Consider the following 11,384-nt stretch of genomic DNA (forward strand, 5'->3'; position numbering starts at 1 on the left):
CCCAAATTTCGCAAATTTTGATGACCCCTTATCGAAAATGCAAAAATTTTGTCATAGTTAGCTATGTTTATTAGCAGCACAAAACCGTCTTTATTTTAGCTGTGCGGCCATTTTTGACCAAGTTATGGCGAAAACGACGATTGAAAATACATACATATATGTATGGGAAGCGTACGTACATATATTTGAACTTATGAAGTCGTCATGTGCTCATATTAAATTCAGAACGGCTGGCAAATAATAAATGCAATTCTTGAGCATGTTTAATTGCAGATAATTGTTAAATAAACATGAATTACCGATTAATTTTCTTGATAAGCTTGAAGCGTTTTGTTGCTCACTTGATTTAATCTCGCATATGCCACGTTTTATAGCACTCGCATATCTTTGCCTTACCGCCGTCAGCTGATTAAACTCTTTTGCTAAGCGAGCCGGATGAGAGCGTGTCGGAAATAAATCGAAAAACTTTATTAATCATAAGATGCTTGTGCGCCAGTGGCAGCCGTTGCAGCAGCCGCAAGTTACTCATACGCCGTGTTGAGCATTTAAAATGCTGTTCCTTGCAAGTGTGTGTGTGTGTTACTATGCGTGTGTGTGTGAGCTTGAGTGAGTGCGTGCAACGTAAAATTATGGCACACATTTATCAACGTTTTAAACGCGCTGATGACAATCTGCTTGGCTGCAATTTAAATATGCAAATGACAGACACCGCGGGGCAAAAATAAGGGGCAGGGTGAGTGAATGGAGTACGTAACAGATCAGGAAGCGGACTTCGCATTGTTGGGTGCGTTATGGCCCAGACTCCTTTGCACCACGTTTCCCCGGTATTCCTGCAGTCGCTCCTGCAGCTGCGTCTGAAGTATGCACGTCAACGCATTTGCAAAATTCACTGAGAAGAATCAATTATCAGTACTAGTAAAAATGTATTTTGGAAATTAACTATACGAATTTAAATAATATTAAAGAAATGATCACTAAACTGTTTTCATTTGGAGAATGGCTTATTAAAGTCCAGAATATTGGGAAATATTTTCTATCAGTGTGCGTACATATTTTAGAGCGCACTTAACTCGTTTGCAGCTGGGGTCCTTGGGCTGGTGGCATCCAACCGAACTCATCCTGCCTGCTCCTTGGCGCGCCTGGGTGTATGCAATAAAAATGGCTAGCGAGCAACAATGCGACTGGAAGGCAAAGGCCGTCGGGTTTGCCATCGAATGTAGATGCTGAATGCCATGTTGCCCTCGTGAACTTTAATTACAAAATGTGCTCTGTCTGAGCCTCGGGATGTCCAACTGTTGGCAAACTTTGGGCCTCTGCCGGAGCCGCATAGAAAATATGTAAATCATAATAAGCGGCGTGCTCGCCTGACATCCGCAGAGCTATTGCTATTGCTATGGCTATGTGGCTATGTGGCTATATGGCTCCACGCTTTAGTTTCAGCTTCGGGATTCAGCTCCGGCAAACCGCAAATTAAAAATTTCTGCACGTCTCCACATAAAAAACTTTTCTGCTCTTCATATTTTCCTTCCTTTGGCTTTCTTTTTATATTTCCCTGCTCTCCGCCATCCATTTTTCCATATTTCCTTTCTTTTTTTTTCGTTTAGTTTCTGAAGCTGGCAGTGCTGTCGCCGGTTTATTTCCTTTTATATTGCTTTGCTTTATGCACACACACACACTTACGCAAGCCACACACACACGCACACTCCAACTATTACATATGCAATATGTGCCTGCCTGGCACTTCAAAGTTTAGCTTACATTTATTTGCGTATGTGTGCTTCACTTGAATTGTTATGTGAATGCGTGAGGGGGCGGGGGCGTGGGTGGGCGATCCTTTCATGGCGCCCCCTTTCGCCAGCACCCCCCAACCCTCCCGCTGCCAGCCTGCAACTGTCCTGACGCGTTGATTGTGTTTGCATATTATACACGCCCTTTTATGTCCTATGGCAATATGAAATTTATTGTCTCCTTCTCAGTGTTGCAGCCTCGCAGCAGCCTCAGCCTCAACCTCAGCCAACGGCCTTCAGTCCTTCAGCCCGTCAGCCTTGACAGGTCGACTGGGGGTGGGTGTGTTGGGGGTTGGGGCCGAAGTCAGAGAGCGACAGAGAACAGGACATTGATTTTAATCCCAGTCGGAAGTCGCCTGCCATTCGCTTTACGAGCACCAGTAGCAGCAGCAGCAGCAGCAACAGCAGCAACAGCAGCAGCAGCACAAAAGCAGAAGCAAAAGCAGGCGAGCACATTTTTAATTAAAGCAAGAAAAAACAAAAGGCGAACGTGGCAGGCAATGCGCTTTTCCAGCTGCCACAAAAAGCACCACAAATTGTTGAGCAGGCTGCGAAATGCTACAAGTAATGCAAGATTAAGATGAGTGCTAAATGAAGAAAGTATAGATAAATATTTATCCTTTCACTGGTGTCTTTTTTCAAATGTGTTGGCATTGCATCTTCTTGATTGCAACAAGCAGTTGTTGAAAAACATAATAGACACAACTATTGTATTGCACCATATATTTATGCAAAATATCCTAGAAATCCACTTGTTCTTATTCATATTATATCCATGTATTTTAGACTTTGTACACATATTATACATGGTGAATTGACTTCTATTGGCCCATGTAACATAATTCAATCGTGCCTCGCATAATGACCTCTTTAGTGGCATTTGTATCATTATGTGACTATTATGGTTTCCGCTGAGCCAGCCCGAAAAAAATAACCAAATAACTCCGCTTTGCCGGGAAATGCATTCAGCTGCATGCACATGGCAGCTCTCAAATAGCCAGTCTCTCGTGTGGCATGCAACTAAATGGTAGCGGGAAAAAGTGCCAAAACAGGGTAAAATAGGGAAAAACAAAGCATTACCAAAAAGCGATTACCCCCAAAAACTAACATAACACGCCAATTTATGTGCACAATTGTTTACACGAAGTTGTATAGCCATTCAATGGCTCCGCTGCTCAATTGTTCAATTGTTCAATTGTTTAGGTGTGCACTTTTCCAACTGATTGAATGTGGAGCTGCCGGCTGTATAGCCGTAATTATGGCCGGGGTAACCAGTTTTATGATAAATGCGGACGGCTGCTGGCCCACACGGCGTATACGTAATTCAATCAGAAGGCCATTAAATCGAGAAAACTTTTTTTCAATATTCGCGGGCATTAAGCTTCAATTTATTTCAATCAGCGCGCGCACAATTTGCGTCCACAGAAGACCATAAAATTGCAGTAAATTCAACAATTGTAGAGTTCAATTACGTAGCAGCCTGATATGCAGATATATATACCCACTATATATACATATATAGTATAGGTTTTTTTCTTATACTTTTTCGTTTCAATTTCATTTCACGGCTGCCTCTTTACAATTGACAATTTAATGGAGTCTTCCGCAGTTTGCGGCTGAGGTCGAGTAAAAGCCAATGTCTGGGGCTTTCCCTTGGCTTTTCTCCGGGAATTTTCCCTCATTCTGCAAGTGTTAACCGCTTACTTAGGCCATTATGCTCGCTGGCCGAGGCGACATTGTATTAGGCTGGTAAATTTATGGACGCGGCTTTTATGCTTTAAGGACTTCGGCCAGGACTCGAGCGTTAATGGGCGCACTTGTGAATTTATGGGCATGGCCTGCGGTAAAAGATAAGGATAAACCTGACTATGTCTATTTCATAGTTAGCAGCCTGAGCTTCCGCTAAGTATGTAACTCACTGCACAAATGGCCGTATGCCACCACCAACAACAGTCACCTGGTGTTGCACGTGGCATACGAGTATCTTCATGATTTTATGGCTTTCACACCTCGCTCACATATTTACTATACAAATTACAATTTTTATTGCATGTGATTTCAGTTCCTTTTTCTTCAGGCACGTGGCAAAGGGTTCTCGGTTTCATTGAGAATTAATGCTTTATTTATATGATGTGTTGAGGTCGATATAGCGGGATTGCTCGTACAATCTTTAGTGCCCGGCAATTGCTGTGTTGGTGTTGCATGTGCCACAAATTGGGGCTCAAATTGTATGCTTCAATTTGGAGTTTCGTTAACTTGTTTTTTCGTCTGTCTCTGTTCGCGGTAAATTGTACATTTTCATAACTATGCGCAAATTGCTGAGGAGCACGAAGGGTAATTCTTTGATTAGAGCCCGCGTGTTGCATGTTGCGTGTGGATATTATGCTAATTTCCACTGCCGTTGCACTCAGTAATGCCGAGTGTTTTTCCGTTTGTTAAATATGTATGACATGCAAATGGGCCGCGAACCGACTTCAATTAACTTTGATCGATTTAACAAAATGGTTAGCATTTTCAGCTCAATTAATTTGTTTTGTTTTCCGCTTCTGATTTGTTGTAATCAAATGCGTTCCCATTCAGTTGTCAAATTTATATAATTATATTAAGGATCTCGGCATTAACATAATGAGTAATTAAATTCGAGAGCATTAGGGCTTTTATTTGGCTTATTGAGATTGACTTGTATACAAACTAACTACTGTTTTTAGGTCAAAATCAATGAAAATATATAACAAATATATTTATATATTTTTTGTATTTTTATAGTCAACATTTGACTGCAGCTTAAATATTAATCAACTGGTTATGCAAAAATTTGTCTTCAGCACTTACATAATATATAAAAGTATTTGTCCCAAAATGACAAATATTTGTGCTGATTATATTTATTTTCGCCTCTGGCAAAATATATACGGCTTTGACTTAGCTTTGCCAGAAGTTTTGCATAATTTCGCATGTATGCCAAAGTTTCAGTTGTTAGTTTATCTGCTGATGGCGTTAGTTAGAGAAATTGTTATATCCGTTTTTCCTCCATTTTCGTCCACTCGTTCCCGCAAAACCACGCACCACAGCGAACTGCAATATACAGATTCTAGAAATGAAATTAAAATAAATGGAAACGCAGCGGCAAATGAAGAAAAACTATTTATTTATTTGTGTTTTTGGAAAATTTTGTGGCACGCTTCTTTATGTGTTGTCATTAGGCAAATAGTTTGCGGACTGTCTGTGAAATACGAGTGTGCAACGCTGCATGTTGCATGCGCTACAAAACGTACAACACACATTTATGGCCAACATTCGGGGAATGTGACGCCAGTGATTTATCAGCACAGAGATATCAATGTCGGGTTACAATGTGCTGGTTGTGTGGTGTGGCCTAAAACAAAACAAAATAACAACAACAAAAAAATGGCAGCATAATTTAATTGGCCTGGTAAATTTAATGGGTTCATTAGACGGGTGTTGTCTACTTTTCGGCGTCTCTGCTAAAAATAATGCAAAACGTGAGTTGCTGGGTGCGTTTTTCCTTAGCCATTTTGCCCGCTCATTATTCTTGTTGCTTGGGAAATGGCGCTACTGTTATTATAATACTTTTATGCCATCGTTTACCCTCGCTGATGCGGCTGCTGTTGCTCCTGCTACTGCTGCTCCTGTTGGTGTTGACTTAGTCAAGAGCAATTAACATGCAAATAAGGCCTATTAGTTACCCAAACGTCAGCCTGTCAGCTGCTGTGTCTCCCACAATGGCCACGCCCACCATCACCACCACCCGCCCTCACAGCCACGCCCAGTCGCACCTTTTGGCGGCAGCTCTTTAAGGATTCCGTGACAGGATGCTCTCTCTTTTTTGCCCTGTCGGGTCGCACTTAAATGACTTACTAATTTCAAGTTTGCCATCTTCACAGTCTTCACGGGCAGTATCGTTAAAAATCTTAATTGGCAATTTAGCGTAGAACATCGTAACGTTCATCGTTGGATTAAGTGTTATGCTTGGGCTGCTGGCGGTGCGAAACTTTTGATTTTCAAAGGGTCAATCCTTTGTCTTTAATCTAATCACCTAGGGCAGCCAACATTTTTATGAAGTTTCGCCCTGCATTCGGCAATTAATGTTAATTGATCGCTTAAATCCAAGCACTTCCATTAAAACTTTTCGCGATGCGGCTCCAAAAGTTAAAGCTAAAGCGTAATTGCGATCCAAAGTGAGATTCGGATTCGGTAGTGGGCATCCGCCTTGATTTACATTCCAGTGCCAGGATCCCAGAACTTGCCTCATCACCATCACACATTCGCCTCGTGTGCCGCACCCATGCAAGTTGAATTAACATGAAAAAATATTGACCCACACACACACAGGCAAACACTAGCGCACGCATACAAACGCGGTGAGCAAAGGTCCTGCTGCAATTTATAGCTGCAGTGGCCAGGTCAGTGTGGGAAAATGTTTGAGCACACACACTTCCAGCGGCGTAAATGTTACTGGCAGCTCCGGCAAACCGATGAAATGGTGAGAGAGTGCACCGCAAGAAAATGTGTTGGCTTAGCTTAAGATCAACACTGCATGTCTGGAATATTTGATTGAGCAATCGAGTAAGATGCAACCAATAAGCTATTTCCAAAGCTATGCAACATATATTTAGAACTAAAGCTAGCACTATCCCCCTTTTTGTTGCAGTGCATTTGAATCTGTCGGGGATTTACCCTTCGCAGGACACACAATGAAGGTGTGTGCTGACAACGAATGCTGTGGGTGATGATCCAGGTTGATTTATCTACTGGCGCTGAGGTTAAAAGTTTTGCGCATACCTCCATTGTTTAGGTCAGTTTCCCTTTGTGTGGCCGAAGCACACAGTAGCACCACCACCATCGTAGCCCCACCGCACCACCTCTTCTGCACCACCGGTCTATAGGCTGCCAGACAGGAGGTTATGCAAATGTCAGCCATGTGCAATTATTCAACCTTTGGCCGGCTGCTCGACTCCTTTTGCAGGAGTGCCTCTGTGATTTCTGCTCCACCAATAACGTTTACTTAATCCATGATTATTTTATTGGTTTAGCTGGGAAGCACAACTCAGAAAGGCAGACAGCTCATTACTAAAGCCCCATCGCTAGATCCTAACTAATTATGGGGCTTCCGAGCTCGTTATGCATGCGGGTTTCTCGTGGAGTCACCCATCCACACCAAGCGGATGCTCAAGGCCACGTCCGGAGTATTGGCAATATTTTGCTGACGTCTCACTGATATCCATCATTTTGCCCAGCCGTCTGCGACACGTGGTCTCCCCAGTTGGCTAATAAATCTTAATCAGTCCGCACCCCAGTGGGTGGCTGCGGTCTCTGCTTAATTTGCGGTGCTCCCGTCTTCCATTGGAGGCCATGGCTTATCAACTTATCAACCCGGCCCGCATTGATTGGCCCACCAATCGAGCATAATCGCAAAGCTTTTCAATGCTGATAAGTTTATTTATTTGGTGGCCTAAAGCTTAGGCCACTGACCATATCCCCTAACAGTTTAGGTGTGCTTTTCCTGGCTTTTTGATTCTAGAAGAGGGATCCAATCTCGTTCATCAGGTGGTCGAACCAATTGCCCTCGGTGGTGGAGCGGTCGTCAACGGTTGTAGTGTTCCAACTGGCGGTGGTGTTGTTCCACCAAGGTCCTTCGGTAGTGTTCTGGGGTCCCTGGGTTGAGTTGCCGAGCCATGGACCTTGAGTGGAGTTGAAGTTGGGGCCAAGGGTGGTGCTGTTCCAGTTGGGTCCCGCAGTGGAGTTATTGCCCCACCATGGACCTTCAGTTGAGTTGTTTCCCCACCATGGACCTTGAGTAGAGTTGTTTCCCCACCATGGACCTTCGGTTGAGTTGTTTCCCCACCATGGACCTTGAGTAGAGTTATTGCCCCACCATGGACCTTCGGTAGAGTTGTTTCCCCACCATGGACCTTGAGTAGAGTTATTGCCCCACCATGGACCTTCGGTAGAGTTGTTTCCCCACCATGGACCTTGAGTTGAGTTGTTTCCCCACCATGGACCTTCGGTTGAGTTGTTTCCCCACCATGGACCTTCCGTCGAGTTGTTTCCCCACCAGGGACCTTCAGTTGAGTTGTTTCCCCACCATGGACCTTGAGTAGAGTTGTTTCCCCACCAGGGACCTTCAGTTGAGTTGTTTCCCCACCATGGACCTTGAGTAGAGTTATTGCCCCACCATGGACCTTCGGTAGAGTTGTTTCCCCACCATGGACCTTGAGTTGAGTTGTTTCCCCACCATGGACCTTGAGTTGAGTTGTTTCCCCACCATGGACCTTCGGTTGAGTTGTTTCCCCACCATGGACCTTCCGTCGAGTTGTTTCCCCACCAGGGACCTTCAGTTGAGTTGTTTCCCCACCATGGACCTTGAGTAGAGTTGTTTCCCCACCAGGGACCTTCAGTTGAGTTGTTTCCCCACCATGGACCTTGAGTAGAGTTGTTTTCCCACCATGGACCTTCAGTTGAATTGTTTCCCCACCATGGACCTTCAGTTGAGTTGTTTCCCCACCATGGACCTTGAGTAGAGTTGTTTCCCCACCAGGGACCTTGAGTAGAGTTGTTTCCCCACCATGGACCATCCGTCGAGTTGTTTCCCCACCATGGACCTTGAGTAGAGTTGTTTCCCCACCATGGACCTTCAGTTGAATTGTTTCCCCACCATGGACCTTCAGTTGAGTTGTTTCCCCACCATGGACCTTGAGTAGAGTTGTTTCCCCACCATGGACCTTCAGTTGAGTTGTTTCCCCACCAGGGACCTTCAGTTGAGTTGTTTCCCCACCATGGACCTTGAGTAGAGTTGTTTCCCCACCATGGACCTTCAGTTGAGTTGTTTCCCCACCATGGACCTTGAGTAGAGTTATTTCCCCACCATGGACCTTCCGTTGAGTTGTTTCCCCACCATGGACCTTGAGTGGTGGTGTTTCCCCACCATGGACCTTGAGTGGTGGTGTTTCCCCACCAGGGACCTTGTGTAGAGTTATTGCCCCACCATGGACCGTCGGCAGTGGTATTCCAGTTCGGAGAGACAGTGGTGAGGGTGAAGTTTGGAGTGGTGTTGGTGTTGGGGAACGCAGTGGTGTTCCATCCTGGTCCGCCGGCTGTGGTGTTTTGAGGCGGTGGTGGCAAAGTGCTGTTCTGTGGCGGCAGTGGTTGAGGCTGACTCTGGGCGATGCAATTGGCCAGAGAGATGGAAGCTGCATTCAGCTTGATCACTGCCTTTTCCACTTCGCGGAAAATGCAGGCATTGCGGCGGCGACGATCGTAGCGGTAAGGACGCACCGAGCTGAATAGATTCAGAACCTGTTCCGAACAATACTCTTAGTCACAGTTCTACGAAAAAACAAAACGAAGATAAAAACTCACGGTATCCACGTAGCATTGCCGGTTGTCATGGTGCGATTCGCGAAGTGCACAGTTGACCAACTCCCTTTCGAAATTGCGTTTCGTGTAGACGGCATCCTGGCGTTCCAAATATCTTTCAATATCCTTAGACTCCAAGTTGCCGCAGCGACGAATCTTGTAGCCAGCCACCAGCAGGATCTCGATGTTGTCCACAGTGTAAAGGGCAGTGCAGTCCTCGAATTCGAGGAGCTCATCGGCCATCGGCTGCTGCAGATTTCCAGTCACAGCATCGAAGAACAGGGATTGCCAGGTGAGCTCCTTGGAACTCCTGGCTGCGTCAACGGCGGCGAACGCCTGGTGAATTCATAGGAGGATTATATAAGCCCACACCCGGGGGTGTCGCCTCCACCTCTCAGTGGGTTTGGCATTCTCACCTGAGCGCCGACGAGCAGCAGACAAACTGCTAAAATTTTGCAGGGAACCTCCATCATGGCGGTTCAGTTCGTTTCTGAGTTCGCTTCGCTGGCAGGTGACCAATTTAAAGCGCCGCACAATTGATTTTTGATATTTTATTTTTATTCTTCCTCTTTTTAAATTGCATTTATCTATAATTGTTCGGGGGCCCAGCGCAATCAGCAAACGGTCGGACGGGCAGGTGATAAGTCTTAAGCATTCTAATTGATGATAACAATGAGTGGCCAAAGTGCCATCATCACGATAAAGCCCAACAAATGCGGAACTGGGTGTGAAGTGACAGAAAGTCTTTCAATTGGGGTGAGTAACCGTTTTAGGGGTTCGGGAAACTCCGACGATGTATGTTCTCAGAGGGCTTGATGGGCTGATAGGCCATTAAAAACAAGGGAAACTTTTCGGCGACACTTCCAAGGAAAAAACCAAATCAAACTGATAATGTAAGGTAATACGATAAATAACCAGCTTAATGAGTCTTAATTGATAATACTAAAGCTCTCTACATTGTTTGTTATCTGACTTACAGATGCAGATCTAATTGCTGAGCAAACCCCCAACAATCTCTACAAGGCGTGACCTCTGTGAAGTTAAGCAGTTTATTGATTATTTCTCTCCGCACTTAGTTGCTCAAAGGCAGATCTTCAAACATCAGCTGGGGCATCGGAGGCACCTGCTCCTTGGGCGCCTGGGAGGGCTTCACCTGCTGCTGCTCCATCTGTTGGGGCACCTCACGCTGGGCGGCAATCTTGTCCAGACACGAGTTGAAGTCATTGGCCGCCTGGATGGACTGAACCTTGGCCTCGCTGACAGCGGAGCTGATGCAGTTGGACTTCTCGGCATTCACCTGAGTGGCATTGGAAACGAACTGGGACTGAGCTCGGTAGGCCTGGGAGTTTGAGGTGTCCAGCAGCTGGAGGTTCTTGTCGAACTGGTGGCGAAAGTGGGCATCAGTCATGCTGATTCATTTGAGTATAATGTAAACACACTCACCGTGGACACAGTGCAGTTGAGGAAAACAGCGGAGTCGGTCTCGTTGCGGCACAGTTGCAGGTTCTGCTCCAGGGTCAACAGCTGCTGACGGATCTGGTTGATGGTGGAGTTGCTGGTCTGGGTGTAGGCCACGTTGGTGCGATTGGCTGCCTCCTCGCAAGCATTGGTGGCATTGGCCAACTTATCGCCGTTCTTCTGTGTGGTATTCAGGTAGATGTTGGCACAGGTCTGGGCAGCTGGAGTCAGACCTCGACCCTCAGCCTCGCCCAGGACCATGCGAAACAGGACCTGCTCCAGACCAATGTCCTCTGCCAAATGCGGCACGGCACTGACCTGAGATCAAGAAATAATGTTTAAATCTCTTTCTGGCACAGCCCCTATCTGCGTAAAATAAAATACATAGTTCTTAAATATTACACTTAAAATCTGACAATATGAATGGTAAATATCTGCAATCGAAGTTTGATTATTTCTCAGTATCAACTTTTAAGTTTTTTTGATAACAGCTGACACACGCCAGTTAAATTGATTTGATTCACTCAATCGTTGAATTAAAAAAAGTTGTTTAGATAGTCTCCAAAACAATAAACAAACTTATTGGGTATAGCGTTTGTTTGTACTTCCCCTGACAAATTTGAAAGGACACAACTTTGTTGACGATAGGAGTTTAGCTAAAGATTGTTAATATAACTTACGCCGAAGACGGTCACGGCCAACAGGATAACTCGTGTAAAAAGCTGCATGTTTATAACTTCAATTACTTTCAATCTGTTGAAT

The 11,384-nt window shown here is 45.1% G+C and overlaps 2 protein-coding genes across 4 annotated transcripts; both read right to left on the minus strand.

Moving 5' to 3' along the window:
- Window positions 1-7,226: 7,226 nt before the first annotated feature.
- On the minus strand, window positions 7,227-9,684 carry LOC6531168 (bifunctional endo-1,4-beta-xylanase XylA). 3 transcript variants are annotated; one of them, XM_039372386.1, is made up of 4 exons: window positions 9,581-9,684; window positions 9,168-9,500; window positions 8,621-9,104; window positions 7,227-8,350 (listed from the first exon to the last, which is right to left on the minus strand). In XM_039372386.1, the coding sequence occupies exons 1-4, from the start codon at window positions 9,635-9,637 to the stop codon at window positions 7,326-7,328; spliced, it is 1,899 nt and encodes a 632-aa protein (XP_039228320.1). In that variant the 5' UTR covers window positions 9,638-9,684; the 3' UTR covers window positions 7,227-7,325. The 3 variants fall into 3 exon arrangements, with proteins under 3 accessions (XP_039228320.1, XP_039228318.1, XP_039228317.1); XM_039372384.1 differs by having other exon boundaries at window positions 7,227-7,960; window positions 8,231-9,104; XM_039372383.1 differs by having other exon boundaries at window positions 7,227-9,104.
- Window positions 9,685-10,195: 511 nt separating this feature from the next.
- LOC6531169 lies at window positions 10,196-11,384 on the minus strand. The gene is made up of 3 exons (XM_002091962.4): window positions 11,303-11,384; window positions 10,608-10,940; window positions 10,196-10,545 (listed from the first exon to the last, which is right to left on the minus strand). Exons 1-3 carry the CDS (start codon window positions 11,348-11,350, stop codon window positions 10,237-10,239), a joined length of 690 nt encoding a protein of 229 aa, XP_002091998.1. The 5' UTR covers window positions 11,351-11,384; the 3' UTR covers window positions 10,196-10,236.

The sequence above is a fragment of the Drosophila yakuba genome, chromosome 2R (genome assembly GCF_016746365.2).
Source record: "Drosophila yakuba strain Tai18E2 chromosome 2R, Prin_Dyak_Tai18E2_2.1, whole genome shotgun sequence".
Classification (NCBI taxonomy): domain Eukaryota; kingdom Metazoa; phylum Arthropoda; class Insecta; order Diptera; family Drosophilidae; genus Drosophila; species Drosophila yakuba.